Here is a 16,546-nt window from a genome sequence, read left to right on the forward strand (position 1 = left end):
CCCATCCTTTCAGTTAGAAATTAAATTAAAGGGACCGGAACTAAACACTAAAACGTTGCAGCCACCGGACTGTTTTGACTGCAACACAGAAGAAAAGGACTACGTGATTTCTAGCACTTATTTGTACTTCATGAGAAAGAAATGTGATAAAAGTGACGATATAAGACGTCTGCTTTATTTGAAATATTTCAACGGTGTTCTCGCTATCAAATGCAGTTTGCTAATACCTGCCTGAAGCCACTTCCTAAGAAAGCCCACATTCTTGCACGTACCGCCTTCTTTCTTTGAGAGTGCCTAACGCTGAGCTATGATTGGCTAGTACACCCACAAGGTGCTCGCTGATTGGACAATGAAACTAGCCAATCGTAACACTGGAAATAACGCTACCTGGGCGGGGAGAGGGAAATAGCGCGCCGTGCTCACAGTCAAAACAGCATACTCAATTTTCCTACCACAGCCGTTGTATTTTATATTTATGTGTTGGACATTTGCGCGATAACTTGACTAATGGAAGCGATATTTCACGCTCCAAAACGGAGGCCAAAGGTTTATGAATCTTTTGAAGCACCACTTCCTGTTCCGTTCAGCAAAGACTCTCCATCAGAACAGCAGATACAAACATACAGAGCTGAAATCATACAGCAGCATGTTATAGTGAGAGAAAGCGAACATATTCAAGCTCTTTATGGAAAGGTAAGCTTCGGTTTATAAGCTTTATTCATCCAGATAAATGAATCTGAGAGCTCTGGGGTTTTTTTTTTGAAGACGGATGACCACGTGCACAGTAAATACAAACACGTGCGTTGCTTAGGAGTTTCAAACAGATACACCAGATACATCTGAATTTCAGACGCTTGTTAAAAATGGCCGTTTGATGTTGTTGAAACTTTTCATTATGAACATTCAGTATTAGATATTCGGCACCTTATATTTACTGCAAATTCAGCTCGTAGACATTCAGATTCATTAACATATAACCTTTGACCTCAGTGTTTTGATTGGCCGGCGTTGATATCGACTAGATCCCGTTATTCTGTCTCATCAAACTGTCCTTTTAAACTGGTTTGTATTATATTAAACTAGTCAGTAAGGAAGGAAATCTATTTACCTTTGAAGAATTCGTGATTATTGCAAACTTTCAGTCAATCCCAAACGATTTTCTGTTGCCATATGGTGTTAAGATATTGTTTATATAAGGGATTTGCTTGCTTGTTTTCTTGCTTCTTTCTTCAGCATCCTTGATCATGCTGTCACAGAGATCCAGGTGATGGTGGCGCACTAGTGCACAACACAACGAAATTTAAAACACAAATATAAGTTAACACCACAACGGAAATGCTCCCGGCCACTAGGGGGCAGTGTCAGTATGGGACAGAACAGATGTTTCTGATGTTATTTCAGGAACTGACCCATTAAGATTATCAGTCGCAATATCAAAACATTCAGTAAAAGTATTTAGTTGACTTCAAACCAATTACATACATTAAATACATCATGTACCAAGGTATGCTTCCAATGATTCCTTGCTGTAGACAATAAAAAAAAAAGATGGACGACGCACCTTCACACTCTTCCAGTGTAGAAAAGTGAAGCCGCCAACGTCCCAATATGGTGCTGACATCTTAGAGCCCGAGTCTGCACAGTAGTGAATGTGAAGTAGAGCCGCAGTATCAAGGTCCCGCCCACACTCCCGTGGAATCAGTCACAAGCACACACCCCTGAACTTTTTCAACTCATTATGTCGGTGTGAAATAAACAGTAAAGGAGATGTAAAAATTAAAGTTAAAGCTCCAGTCTCCTCCTGCAGATCCTGAAAAAAGTTAGTTGGTGCCTCAGTGACTACTTTGATCAGAGAAGCTGTCAATCATGACATCACATCCTTTTTTCTAGCATTGAATAACTAGCTAAAATCAAAGTTATTTTAAAAACAAACACATGAACTTACATCAGCGTGATAAAAACAACCTAAAATGATGGACAACCATCTTTGGGGAAAAAAAAAGTTTTGAAGTGTAATTTGATTGTTTAATTTGTCTCATGTCCCATTAGATTAAATGAGAGGGTGGGGTTTATGACCTTTTGTGCATCCAGCCACCTGGGGGCGATCTAAACGTTTTGGCTTCACTTTTCAGGACTTGTGTGGCACATTTGTTCCTTGCATAGACTATGGCGCGACTTCCGGTTACTTGTTGTAATCAAGTCAGATTGTTATCAAGATAGCAGTTATGCTAAAGGTATTAATCGTTTGCCGTTAAGGTAAATAAATAATGTAGGAGCACAATCATTTCCAAAGCTCAGGCTGGGTAATGTGATCATCTCCCTGCCATCATTTACTGAGGAATGAGAAGACGACGTGAAGACGTGACCTCGGATAACCTGTTTAGCTACATCTTGTAATCTGTTGCTTCCGACATTTAAAATGAGCGTAAATGTTATCAGTATGTGGTACACATACATACATACACACGCAACTGATATGTACATTTATTGTATCCGCACAGAATATACAAGTACAATGTAAAAAAAAAAAAAAAACTTCTTTACACATACTGCGAATAAACACTTAAGCAAAAGACACTAAATATGTCTTTTAATACCTAAAACAAAAGAACTCGTTCTGCACATACGGGCAGAACTCTGCAATGACATTTCCACAATCCACGCCGTTATATTACAACATGTATTAAATGCGAACGAGGAAAACAAAAAGAAAGTAAACAATAGTAATTTAACAAATGCACTGCGTAACGCATTCCATCCGACATCAGCTATTACGGTCACTTCCACTAGACACCGGAAATTTCACCCATAATGATTTCTTCAGCGGTGGATAACACCAGAAACATCTGTTCTGTCCCATGCCACGCTGCCCCCTAGTGGTCCGGAGCATTTCCGTTGTGTTGTGGCTTGATTCCTTTGTGGTGTTAACTTATGCTTGCGTTTTAAATTTCGTTGTGTTGTGCACTACTGGGCCACCTTAAGCTGACACACCAGTAGGCAAAAACATGTTTTCAGTCAAATGCTGGTTAAAAAAAAAAAGAAGAAGAGGAAGATTTATGCTGTATTCTAAAACCATTGTCTCTAGTCCACATAATCACAGCTTGGATCAAACTGCTTACATTAGTTGGTTACAAAACATTTTGGGACTCTCCCCAGTAAGGTACCTGTTGATAAACAAAGCCAAGGAAGTTTCGTATAAGCTTCTCTATCACAGACTCCCTTGCATTTATTTTGTCACTGCAATCACACTTGACAACTTTGGCAAAGGATATCGGGCTTTATGTGGAGATCAATCCACAGTGAATTTGAACGATTTAGCTGTTTAGTTATTTAATAACAATTTAGAAACGGTATTCTTTGGGTTTACTAATTATGAGAGAGAAGTGGGAAATGTGTTTTGTATTTGTAATGTCATTAATTTACTGGCATAGTCTAAAACTTTTTGAAGAATATATATATTTTGCTATATGCAAAAATGAACCACCTTATGCAACAAAAGCTGTTAAAACATAGTCTGTGTAAATCATGCATTTCTGTAATACTATGTGTTTGGGGTTTATTTAATTAATTTATTTATTTGTGTATGTGTGTGCGTGTGTATATGTATGTATATAGTTTGAATTTATTATTATTTATTTTTGTACACATTTAAATAAAAATGTCATCGTTCATTATTTAAAGCTTTATTTTAAAATAAACCTTTAAATTATTTTGCTGGTAGTTTGTTAGGAAACTTACGCTCACTGGTCACATTAATAGGAACGCCTGTACGGTACACCTACTCATTTATGCAGTTGTTTAATCAGCCAATGTGTAGCAGCAACGCGATGCATAAAATCATGCCGATACAGGTCAAGAGCTTCAGTTAATGTTCAGGTCAGATATCAGATTGAAGAAAAGGTGTGATCTCTGTGATTTAACCGTGGCATGGTGGTTGGTACCAGATGGGCTCTGGTGGAGTATGTGAGAAACTGCTGATCTCCTCGGATTTTCATACACACTAATCTCTAGAGTTTATACAGAATGGTGTGAAAAACAAAAAAAAGGTCTGCAGGCTGAAACACCTTGTTGATGAGAGAGATCAGAGGAGAATCTGAGCTGACAGGAAGTCGGTAGTAACTCAAAAAAGCACTGTTTACATCCGTGGTGCACAGGAAAGCATCTCAGAACACACAACACATCGAAACTTGAGGCGGATGAGCTACAACAGCAGAAGACCACATCGGGTTCCACTCCTGTCAGCCAAGAGCACGAATCTGAAGCTATCATGGGCACAGGCTCATCCAAACTAGACAGTTGAAGACTGGAAAAAGGTGATTTTTTCTTTTTCTAATCTTCGACCATTCAGTTCGGTCCTGGCTGCTCAAACCAGGCTAGCTATTTTCCTCAGACCCCTCTCTCAATGTGTTTTGTTTTTCGCACCATTCTGTGTAAACTCGAGAGACTGTTGTGTGTGAGAAAATCCCAGGAGCTCAGCAGTTTCTGAAACACTCAAACCAGCCCATCTGGTACCAGCAACCATGCCACAGTTAAAGTCACAGAGGTCACGCTTTTTCCCCGTTCGGATGTTTGATGTGAACATTCACTGTAACCCATCCCTACTATGGTAGTCTGTACTTGTAGCCTCCCCTTGGTTTTGATTTATTTGTTTTGTTTACATTGTTGTCTATGTGAATATGATGCTGAACTTTGCAGTATTAAAATAATTGGGGGGAAAAAAACCCCCAAAACAGATCTACCGTAGCACACGTTTATAGGTGTTGGTAAAACAAAAGCAGGTTCTGGTGAACCTGACTTAACTCCATAAGTTGGCCAAGGTGCATTTTAACCATTTCACAAAAACATTTGCTCTTGTTTGTGTCTTTTCAGGGTTATTTTGGTAAAGGGGTTCTGTCCAAAAGTAGACCACAGCACAGTATTTCTGAACGGTGGGAATGTGGGTATTAATAGGAAACTTATTTGCACGCTTCTTCCTGTTCACACAGAGCCACTGAAAAAAAAAAGTCTCAAATGTCAAAATACAATGCAATAAAAGCTAAACTGTTTTACATGTTCTTTTTTTTTTCCTTTCTTTTTGTCCTCTTTTATCTAGATGTAGGTGACACGTGTTTACCAGTCATCCCCTTGCCAAAGTAGGTCATTTTAAACATCGTTTTCAATGCGTAAATGTATTTGTTTTAATATTCCACATATTATTATACCATATCATTAGTCAGCCACATATGGAGACAGTACATGCAGATACACAGAGTTATAAAGTTAAACAGTATGCAAAGATGTAGAAAGAGATCAGGGACCCCTTCTTCATATACTGGTTTACTAATTAGAATTCGAAACGAGATGTTAGTTCGAGTTCGAAATGTAATACGTTTCTGCTCATGTTTCCTTTCATTTTCGCTCAGGGAAAAATCTATTTATCTGAGTAGGCATAGTTCAATCCCTGTCTTGAATAGACCCATAACAAAGCAGTTCAAATATATGTGCAGCAATCATTGTAGACTTGCGCTGTGGATGGATATGGTAATATATCTCACACGCCCATGCTCACACAAAAAATGTACAGCAGAGGCTTTAGTCCTAGACTTGGATAAGCTGCTCACTTTCAGAGATAAAGGACCAAACTCTGCTTTTCCACGTCACATCAAGTGTACATATTTTGTACCTGTTTTTTGTTTTTCTTTATTTGGGAAGGTGCATGAGGTGTAGCTTGAACTGATGTTTTATGAGTAAAAGATTAGTATGCGATGATGATGATGATGATGATGATTCGTATCAGTATATATGATGACAGTACATTGAGTGTGTTGAATGGATCTTCAGTGTGAGTGTTTATAGTCTTTATGATTACAGCAGCACTTCTTAGCTACACATTTCTACTATTCAGATGAGATCGTCCACTGAAGCAAGGGTGAGACGACTTTTTCACAGTTCCGATCGTTTTTGCTCAGATCAGATCCGTCACTTTTGTAAGCACAAGCGACCCATGATCCGTCTTTAATGAGAACGCACTTGTCCCAACAATTTATCGGCCAGACTGATTCGTTTTGAGTTCGATTCGGTCTAATTTTGCTTGAATCAGTTCCGCAAATATCAAGTGAATCACCAGTGTCCCCATCCTTCCACCGAATAGCAGTGAATTTATCGCTGTCCTCTATTGTTGTTTCAGATGATGACGACAACAGTGATATGCACATGCGTGTTGTGGGGGGGGCGGCACGTGAATTTCAATCTAATAACATCATAAGAACTGAAAAAATGAACATCTGTGTCACATTAAGGCAGAAAATCATATTTGTGTTACTTAAGCCTGGTAATATGAACGTAGCCTTAGGCATAAACAGTTTTTTAGGAAGTGCGTCATCACTCCGTTAAAGCACTAAACCAGTCAAGATGTCTTCTGTTCCTGCTACACAGATACGAGCAGCATGTAAGATGGGCCCGCTCTGCTCTCCTGGCTCAGGGTTTGGATGAAGAAGCTGTCGATCAGGTCCTGAAGGAGCTGACTCATCCTGTCGAGCTGGATCTGGAAAAAGAACCCAGTGAAGAACAAGTCGACGTTCAGGAACATCAGGAGTCGGGAGCGTGTCAGACGCCATCTTCAGATCAGGACCAGTCGATGGAGGATGTAGCAGCCGCAAAATGCGAGGAGGGAGAGGGCTCGGGATTCTCCGAGGCTAAGAGACCTCGCAGACAAGGGGTCCCGTGCTATGATCCTCTAGCTGAAATATATCCTGAAGAACCCGAACAAGTCGATCCAAACGCACTCGCCAAGGTCAAATGCAAACGACATGATGACTGGATCGTTCACTGTGGATGTCGAGTAGATGCAAGTGAAATGATGAGTGGTGGGTCAGTGTCGGACACGCGGGGCTGTAATCTATCAGTAGCTCGTAGTTATGTTTTGGTGGAGGAGTCTGAAGAAGATGAAGATGGAGATCCTTATGACGAGGACATCAAACGAGTAAATAAATACCTGTTTATTTTCTTGGCTTGTTTGGCCAAAAGGACTGTGACCATGCCACTGAGCACTGCTAGAATTTTGGAAGAACCTACTAACCCTTTTGTGGCTTTCTACATTTAACACACTGCACTTCCACTATAGTGAAAGTCGCTATAAACATTGTCCGTTAAAATCTATCAATAATTTGTGAAATTGATGGAAAAAGGCTTTCTGAAAATATGAGTTTAGCCTATTCGGAGCGTTAGCCTACGGAAGACGGCTTGATCCGTTGCTAAAAACCTGAAGAAAAGCAGTCACAATGGGTGCTTTTCAAAACTTGAATTGATATCTTCTTGATTATTTGGTCCTACCTTCTTTTACCATCTTTAAGAATGCGCCAGTTCTTCCACTCTTCCATGCAGAGAGCATGGCCAATTTCGCTCCCCTGGCCACGCGTGACTGTGGCGGAGGCACGTATGGCTGGATGAAAGTGACGGCATACTCTCTCCCCATCGGTCAGCAGGACGCTATCCAATCGTGTGCGTCTCTGAGCTCACGTCTGTGTAAAAGGGTGGATGACACTCTCCTCCAAGCAGCAGTTCAATTTTGGGTTTGGCTTTAAAGTCATGATCAAGTTCAGTCTCGCTTGGTAAATAGGCTTGCTCTCGATTCCGCCTGTCTTTGTTTCCTTTTCTTGCATCCTAAGCTAAGAAGCAAAGAGTTTAAGAAATGAGAAGCACCCAAGTGTCTTGCCATAACGTTTCCTGGCACTCGGACACACCTCCCTGCCTCAAACAATCAGCGTTCGGGTGGCACCACTGACTGATGTACACTATATGGCCAGAAGTATGTGGATACCTGCCCATAACGCCCATATGTAGGTCTTCCCCAAACTGTTACCACAAAGCTTGAAGCATACAATTGTCTAGAATGTTTTTGTACGCTGTAGCATTAAGATTTCCTTTCACTCCAACTAAGGAGCTCGAACATGTTCCAGCATGACTATGCTCCCGTGCGCAATGTGAAGTCCGTGAAGAAATGGTTTGCCAAGTTTGGTGTAGAAGAACTCTAGTGAGCCCTGACCTCAACCCCACTGAACACCTTTGGGATGAATCGGAATGCCAACTTCATGCCAGGCCTTCTTGCCGGACATTGGTGCCCAACCTCTTGTGTTCTTGTGGCTGAATGAACAGAAATCCTCATAGCCATGGTCCAACATATCATGGAAAGCCTTCCCAGAAGATTATAGCAGCAAAGGGGGAACAATTCCGTATTAAAGCCCATGGTTTTGGAATAGGATGCTAAATACTCAGGTGTTCACATACTTTTGGCAGTATAATGTAGATTTCCACACTGATGTGTATTTGATTCTTAATTCTTGCTTCTTAATGATTCTTATGCGTAAGCATAGCGTTCAGAGGTGCACCGAAATGCCAGCATGGAGCGTTCCAGCATTCTATCAGCATGCCGTGTGTATCTGCGGTGCTCTGTCTGAATCATCCTTCAGGAGAACACTTCTTGGTTGAGGCAGGGAAGTGTGTCTAGTTGTGTCCGTGGAAACATTGTCAGAACGTGTTGTGCCCTTCTTCCACAGGTTTTATCAACGGTTTGAGTCATTTTGTCTCAAGCGTAAACAGTTTCCCATTAGCACTATCATTATTTTCCGTCTTCCGTAGGTTGAAGGAGTGCTCCCACACCTAGTTTTCGAATGTCATATGTCAAAAATCCATATAATGTATCACTGGAACTGATTCATAATCTCAGTTCAGCCCTGTTCACACTGACAGTTTCTTAGGGTGATGTCTGCAATGCCTTATTTCACGTTGGACTGCAAGAGCAAGTAGATCAGGTTCCCCCCGCCCTGCATTTCATATTTGTGTCACATATAGCAAGATGATCATATAACCAAGTCTAATTAGGATTTGCTGTAGCGGTCCTATATACAGTGCCCTCCAGTAATATTGGCACCCTTGGTAAATATGAGCAAAGAAGGTTGTGACAAATTGTCTTTATTTTTTAACCTTTTGATCTTTTGTTAAAAAAATTCACAAAAATACTCTGCGCTCATGGATATCAAATAATTGCAAACACAACACAAGTTTATCCCCAAAAAAAACTCTGTTAAATATAGGTGTGCAACAATTATTTGCACCCCTAGGAATTCATATGAGGAAAAATATATTTGAAATATATTCCTATTGATGTTTTACATTTTATTAGTACACCTGGGTGACTAGGAACAGGAAATTGTTCAACCATGACTTATAAATATGAGGTAACACATTGAAAATGTCCATTTCCACCATCAGGGCAATAATTAAGAAGTTCTAGTCAAATGGAAATGTTGTGAATCAACCTGGAATTGGACGTGTGTCTATATCGTCTCAACGCACTGTGAAGAGGACGGTTCGAGTGGCCAAAAAATCTCCAAGGATCACAGCTGGAGAACTGCAGAAGTTAGTTGTGTCTTGGGGTCAGAAAGTCTCCAAAACTACAATCCGAAGTCACCTTTGGAAGCCTTTGGAAGTCACCTTCATGTTTGGAAGGGTTTGAAGGAAAAAGCCTCTACTCACATCCAAAAACAAACTCGAGCGTCTTCAGTTTGCCAGACACTACTGGAACTTCAAATGGGATCGGGTTCTATGGTCAGATGAAACCAAAATAGAGCTTTTTGGTAATAAACACCAGAGGTGGTTTTGGCGCACACACAGAGTTAGCCATATGCAAAAGTATCTCATGCCCACGGTTAAATATGGTGGTGGCTCTTTAATGTTTTGGGGCTGTTTTTCTGCCAGAGGACCTGGACATTTTGTTAGGATACATGGCATCATGGACTCTATCAAATATCAACAGATATTAAATGAAAACCTGACTGCCTCTGCCAGAAAGATTAAAATGGGCCGTGGTTGGATCTTCCAACAGGACAGTGATCCAAATCATACATCAAAATCAACACAGAAAATGTTTACTGACCACAAAATCAAGGTCCTGCCATGACCACCCCAGTCCCCTGACTTCAAACCCATAGAAAACCTGTGGGGTGAACTGAAGAGGAGAGTCCACCAGTGTGGACCTCAAAATGTGAAGGATCTGGAGAGATTCTGTATGGAGGAACGGTCTCAGATCCCTTGCCATGTATTCTCCAACCTCATCAGGCGTTATAGGAGAAGACTCAGAGCTGTTATCTTGGCAAAGGGAGGTTTGTTTGATATCCATGAGAGCGGAGTATTTTTGTGAATTTTTTAACAAAAGATCAAAAGGTTAAACAATAAAGAAAAATTTTCACAGCCTTCTTGACTCATATTTACCAAGGGTGCCAATATTAGTGGAGGGCACTGTATAAAAGTGCCTCATACATTAATGTGACTTGTACAGCAAAAACACATTTATCTTTTTTTTATTATTATTATTATAAAAACACACAAAAACTGAGGTGTGGCTCATACTGTGAGTGCACCTTATAGTTCAGAAACACTCAACCTCAGCTTGAGCCAATATGACAGTTCTAATACGTGCAATGATTGTTTACATCATATTTATTTTTATTCTATTGAACTTTTTTGCATTGCAGAGCAGAAGAGGCAAGTTGGTGTGCAGAATCAACCCATTTAACATGATGGAGTACCTACAGCTCAGTTATGAAGAGGTAAGGGAATTCTGCGAGGCACAAGCTGTTGGTTTAGTATAGAGTGATGAAAGGTCTGTATTACACAAGTAAGAAAAGACTTTATGGATGGGTTAGTAAAAGCATGTGACCTCTCCAATCAGTGTCAAATTTCAAGGGATGCCGTTACAAAAGGTTGAGAACCTCTGATATAGAAGATTAACCAAAAAAATTCAATTCAGAATTCCATAACAAAATACATTTTGTTCCAAGCTAATTATAAAGACTAATATGCTATTTTAATTTATTGCAATTTAATATGCATTTTTCTGTCATAATTTTAATACTTGCCAATTGATAGAAACATAGTTTCATGATTCCACAGCTACTTATATCCCTGTGTGTATAATATTTTGTATGTGTGTCTGCTCACTGAGTCTGCAGTATCAGATAAGTCTCTGTAAAGAGAGTTTATAGTAGTTATACTCCTCAGTTGTAATTTAGCACTTATGCTTCTTAATCTTCAAACACATATTGGCACGTGACGGGTGTCTTAAATCAGTATCAAGGGATTATGTGCTCACTCAACCTGTGCAGCTTGAACTGGCTGGAAAATGAATGTTACCAAGGCCAAACATTTGGAAAACCATATCCTGTGCTTTATCTTCATTAACAAATATACCATGAAGCAACTGTGAGCTTTGAAATACTGCAAATAGCAAACTATTAGCAAAGCGCTGATTAATAGCTAGCATTGTTTTTAATTACCATTGAGTAATGTATCGCTTGCCATTTTTTAAACTCTAGTGTTTACGCTGAAATCATGGAAGTGGAAAAATGCTTGAATTTCACTTTAGGAAAGCTGTAAAAAAAAAAAAAAACCCTGTTTATTGTTGACCATTTTGTTAGGCCTGAAAAATCCATATGAAAGTATGTAAAATATGAAAAAAAATATTCAAATGTAATGTTCAACACAACTAGATTTTCATTAATATGTTCAATAAAATGCTAATGGTGTTCAAGCTTAGCGTAAATCCTGGACTAGCATGCTTATTGTAACAGACAAACAAATTGGAATATTATAATTATGCTAATGTAGTAAACATACAGTATTAGTATAGGTCACTAATCAGCACAAGTGTAGTTCTAGAAAATGTGACTAATTCAGATAAAGGAATTGTATACAGCACGGATTTCTTTTTTGTTAATCCTGAATTTCTTTGCACTAAAAATATTGACATTTTGCTGTGGTTTGAACTTTACAGATTATTCACAGCTGCAGCTCATTACCTCAAACGGCACCATGCTATTCCAGCACTCCGTTATTAATACACCGATTTGTTTTCTTATCAAGGTGGAGACGTTATAAACTTGAGTTAAGTCATATTTTCACAGCTGGATTTGATCGAGGAAATTCAACTCTCTGAGCCAGTAGAAACAGTTAAAGAAGCCGTGAAAGTCTTCGAACGTAGCCATTTCATGCCCATTCCCTTCACAGGCTAATATTAACACAAGCCTCCCTGAAGGATAAACATGGCCCGACGTTAATATTTCAGCCAATGAAGACGGATAAACCCAGTTCTGTCAAGCCACGTTTACCCAAGAGTATCGTTAAAGAGTCCGAGGGGGTCGAGGTGAATGTATGCAGTTTTAAGAGTCGCAATTTACAATCCCTGGGCATGTTAGCTTTCATTTTTAATTGATAGCGAAGGCCATCATGTTGAACTTTATGCAGTGTGATCTTAAAGTGAACCCATTTCCACCCACACATCCCAGCGCTGAAAGAACATTAGGTTTGAAGTGTTTTTTGGCTTATATCCTCTCTAATTCGTCACTTATGCTCTATATCGTTGCATTGCAGGCTTTCTTCCTGGTTTATGCGCTTGGATGCTTGTCAGTTTTCTGTGATGGGGTAAGTGTGTTCCTTCATTCCAGGATACAGTATGTGCAAGTTTTTGCATAATGATGTTAAGACAACACTAGTTATCTTTTGATGATAAATTTTAGCATTTTTTTTGTTTTTTTTTTGTTCAGTAAGTATAATTTACACTCCTACATTCTGTTTAGAAAAACTAATATATACACAGTGCCCTCCACTAATATTGGCACCCTTGGTAAATATGAGCAAAGAAAGTTGTGACAAATTGTCTTTTATTGTTTAACCTTTTGATGATTGTTTCACACCTATATTTAACAAAGAGATTTTATATATATATATATATATATATATATATATAAACCTTTATGTAATTGTTTGATATCCATGAGAGCAGAGTAGTTTTGGGAATTTTTTAAACAAAAGATCAAAAGGTTCAACAATAAAAGACAATTTTTCATAGCCTTCTTTGCTCATATTCACCAAGGGTGCCAATATTAGTGGAGGGAACTGTACGTGTATCTCAATGGCCATTCAAACTCCTGTAATGATTGTATTCAACTCGCAATTAATTCAAGATTTAGTGTTTAAATATTCATTTAAAAATGAATCGACCTCTAATTCCCTACTGCTACAGAACAAATGAACGTTGCCATTAGTTCCATATTGTATTTGTATGACACAAACATTGAATGTGAAAATATTTCAGATTATCATAAACGTTATTGTTGAATCGTTAATGTTCTCTTGATATATTGTATTTTTCTTTTTATGCATTTCTTGCGCCAGCCGATAACCACATAGAAAAACTGCTTCCTCCACACAGCTATTGAGAGGGTACCCCTCTCGATGGACTGGCATCCCATCCAATTTTCCTACCACACACACACACACACACACCGTATCAGGGATCCAAACAGATCCATCATCACCCTAATTAGCATAAAGTGTTACTGAAGATGAAAAGCATTCAAATTCTGACAGCCATAAGGTATCACTAATATCTCTTTGTTTCATGAATGCACCAGACATCTACTGGTGTTTGTTGTTAGTATTGCCGTGTTGTGTTCTTTCTTGAGTTGAAGGCTTTGCTATAGATCTGCTCTTAATGCCAGCGTGATATCGTTACTCTCCATTAGCCTCTTTCTGTGGATTTTCAGTGGACTTTCCGTGTTACAGTAGCTACAGGAAAGATTAGTTTAGATTGCTGCCAAAAAATGTTACTTTGCATTATGAGTCAAAGCTTATGTTGGCTGCAATGCACAAAACACACATTGTAGTCTTGTGGTGTGTGTTTGTTTTTCAGGAAGCCTTGTCGATCCTTCAAGTTTGGAGGATGTTTCGTTCAGCGCAGCCCAACTTCGAGATCGCGTACGCAGCCTATCACTACTTCCGCAGTAAAGGATGGGTGCCCAAGTCAGGCATTAAATACGGCACTGATTTAAGTAAGGAAGCTCAACCACACCACCTACGGAAGCTTAAATTGCTAAATGTAAATGTGCTCCAGGATCAGCATACACTACACCAGTCTTGTTATCATGGGAAGAACTATTCCTCATTTCCGACGTGTCCCAATTTATCTGTTCGCAAAGAGTAAGAATATCCAGCTGGTGTAAGTGGAACTAGTTGACAGGTGAATTATTCAGCTGGACTAAGCATTGCTTTCCTTCATCTCCTTACCTTTCGGTCTGCTGTGTTAATGTCAAGGCCAGGAAAGTGACTCTTGGCACCGAATTTGGAGCATGAGACTGAATTCATGGCACCGTTTCTGACACACGAGTCTCATGTTTGGAGCAGTATAGAGTTGCATGTCCTCTAGTTCTGAGATTCTCCTTAACAGGTTGTTTTTTTTTTTTTTTCTTTCCGTCTGCAGCGCTGTATCGCAAAGGACCGCCGTTTTACCATGCAAGGTTGGTATTGGTTTAGTTAATATGCTGTTTAAAAAATAATAATCTTAGGCCAAACATAGTCACTTGGACCCCTAAGAATAATAGTAATAGTAGAATAACTTCAACAAGCCTTAGTTTTCCCCCTTAACCAACCCCAGCCCCTCTCCGGAAACTATAAATGTTAAAATGATGCTATGGGGGTGGGAAAATGCACAAATAAAAGCCAGAAGAACTAGCATGGCGATCTTGCTAATTAGTTTTTCTAACACACACTTGGAATTGCATGATCGTTAACGGTCTATAAATACTTTTTCAAATTAAATTTAAAACCCACCCTTGGACAAGACTTTAACCTTTATTTTTAACATCTTCAGCTAGTAAGTGTTGGTCAGCGTGATACTGATATCATTTCCTATTTGATGTTCCTTTTAGTAAGGAAAAAAATCTCTGATTTTCATGCAGTTGATTCATTTTGTGTTTTTATCAAAATGTCCATCCATCCATTTTCAGTGGCCCAACACCTCATTAATGCTTTTTATGAGTTCTTTTCTTTACATATTAAATATGTTTAGGTCCGTATTTGACTGTTCTTTGAGGATATGGTTGTACATTTCCTCCTGCTCTTGGTGCGTAGCTACTCCGTGGTGGTGGAGAGAGTAGATGAGTCACTCCAAGGTGCTCCTCTGAGGCCACTTACCTGGAGATCTTTAGCTGCTCTCAGCCGAACCACTGCTAACGTCTCTAAAGTAAACCCTTCTCTTCACCTTTGTCATGTCCCTACAGTTATTCATCAGTATGTTAGGTTTGCACATCGTTGTGTTCATGTTCCACGTGCAGGAGCTGATGTTTTCCTACGTCGTCGTGCCATCAGATGTGACCGAGGAGGACTTCTCCTCACCAGAGTGCCTGAAAAAGTTCAAAGTTCAGGTGCCGAGTTCATTTGCCTAGATTTGGGTTTAATTACAAATATGTTATTTTTAGCTGTATTTGACTGTGTGTGTGTGTGTGGGCTTTTTATTTCAGGAGATTATTGTGAGCAGATGGGTATCATCAAAAGAGCGAACAGAACAGGAGGATATCTAGAAATGATTCAGCTCTTGAGTACCGTTAAGTTCTAATAAAAAATTCTTTGCACTTTCTGTAATGCAGATTTCTTGTGTGTATGTTTTTCTTTGCATAATGCAACAGGCAGGAATATCTTAATTTAATTTATTTATTCATTTTCATATGATTCATTTACATGTGATTCATATTCATGTGATTCATTTTCATGTGATTCAATTACTTTTTCTCTTCTCTCCTCCCTTCCCTTTCCCAAATATTTCATTGAGAAGAAGAAATAAATAAATAAATAAACAAACAAACCCCCCCCCCCCCACCCCCTGCTTATCATGGCTACTCAATAACTGTCGCTGGTTATATAAATATTATAAAACCCAAGAACAGGCACAAAAATTTAAGTGGGAAGTTTCTGTAACTCCATAAAGTATACAATAAAGGGATGCCATTCCTAAAAAAAATAATAATAATAAATAAATTTTAAAATAAATAAATAAATAATTCATAAAAACCTTAGATCTCTTGACAGGATTACCTCTGACGTTCCAACAAATAAATCTTAAAGGCGTGCCTGTCCCAGCCGGAGTTGGACCCAACCCCCCTCCCCAGGCAGGAATATCTTAATATGCAGACAATAGAAAGGTAAATGTCCTTTACATTTTTTGCTCCTAATTTGGGTCAGTGGTGTAGAGGTGTTGAGTGCATTTTTCTGCTAAATTTAAAACCGCAGCACCGGTGGCTTCGCCCCGTACATTACATAAAGCTGCAGTTACTGAGCACAAATCGTGTCCGACATTCCATAGTTCATTTTTTGTCAGTTTTAATTACAAATGCACCGATACTAAATTTCTCAACCGATACAGATAGTTCTGCCTTTTATACCTTCTTTTAAATGAATAATAATTAATTTCACAATTCTGAAAGAAATGCAAATAAAACTTTATTCTCTCCATTTCAACACGTTGTTTGACAGTAACTGATCTCATAAACATTAACACATCACTCTAATTAACATGAACACATGAACTCAATTCTGAAGATTAAAGTAAGATTTCTTAACTTGGTGAATGTTATTCATTCATATTAATATAATATAATTAAGACTAAATTCTAAAAAAAAAAAACCTGCTAGGCTTCACATTCACTCACCACAAACACCAGCATTTCTACTTCATCAC

The 16,546-nt window shown here is 39.0% G+C and overlaps 1 protein-coding gene across 4 annotated transcripts; it reads left to right on the forward strand.

The window, feature by feature from the left end:
- The first annotated feature begins 270 nt into the window (after positions 1–270).
- tsen2 (TSEN2 tRNA splicing endonuclease subunit) lies at positions 271–15,610 on the forward strand. 4 transcript variants are annotated; one of them, XM_053653321.1, is made up of 11 exons: positions 277–693; positions 4,870–4,936; positions 5,093–5,132; positions 6,415–6,961; positions 10,512–10,586; positions 12,406–12,456; positions 13,727–13,865; positions 14,294–14,330; positions 14,944–15,055; positions 15,147–15,236; positions 15,333–15,610. In XM_053653321.1, the coding sequence occupies exons 1-11, from the start codon at positions 508–510 to the stop codon at positions 15,390–15,392; spliced, it is 1,404 nt and encodes a 467-aa protein (XP_053509296.1). In that variant the 5' UTR covers positions 277–507; the 3' UTR covers positions 15,393–15,610. The 4 variants fall into 4 exon arrangements, 3 of the variants coding, with proteins under 3 accessions (XP_053509297.1, XP_053509295.1, XP_053509296.1); XR_008388894.1 differs by lacking the exon at positions 15,333–15,610 and having other exon boundaries at positions 271–693; positions 14,882–15,055; positions 15,147–15,181; XM_053653320.1 differs by having other exon boundaries at positions 275–693; positions 14,944–15,236.
- The last annotated feature ends 936 nt before the right edge of the window (positions 15,611–16,546 follow it).

This window comes from Ictalurus furcatus, chromosome 21 (genome assembly GCF_023375685.1).
Source record: "Ictalurus furcatus strain D&B chromosome 21, Billie_1.0, whole genome shotgun sequence".
Lineage (NCBI taxonomy): Eukaryota > Metazoa > Chordata > Actinopteri > Siluriformes > Ictaluridae > Ictalurus > Ictalurus furcatus.

Excerpts from the sequence above, each read along its gene's own strand:
- tsen2 (XM_053653320.1), top strand. The coding sequence starts at position 508 with ATGGAAGCGATATTTCACGCTCCAAAACGGAGGCCAAAGGTTTATGAA. Across the intron at positions 694-4,869 it reads TTCAAGCTCTTTATGGAAAG|GGTTATTTTGGTAAAGGGGT; the intron begins GTAAGCTTCGGT and ends GTGTCTTTTCAG. Across the intron at positions 13,866-14,293 it reads TAAATACGGCACTGATTTAA|CGCTGTATCGCAAAGGACCG; the intron begins GTAAGGAAGCTC and ends TTCCGTCTGCAG.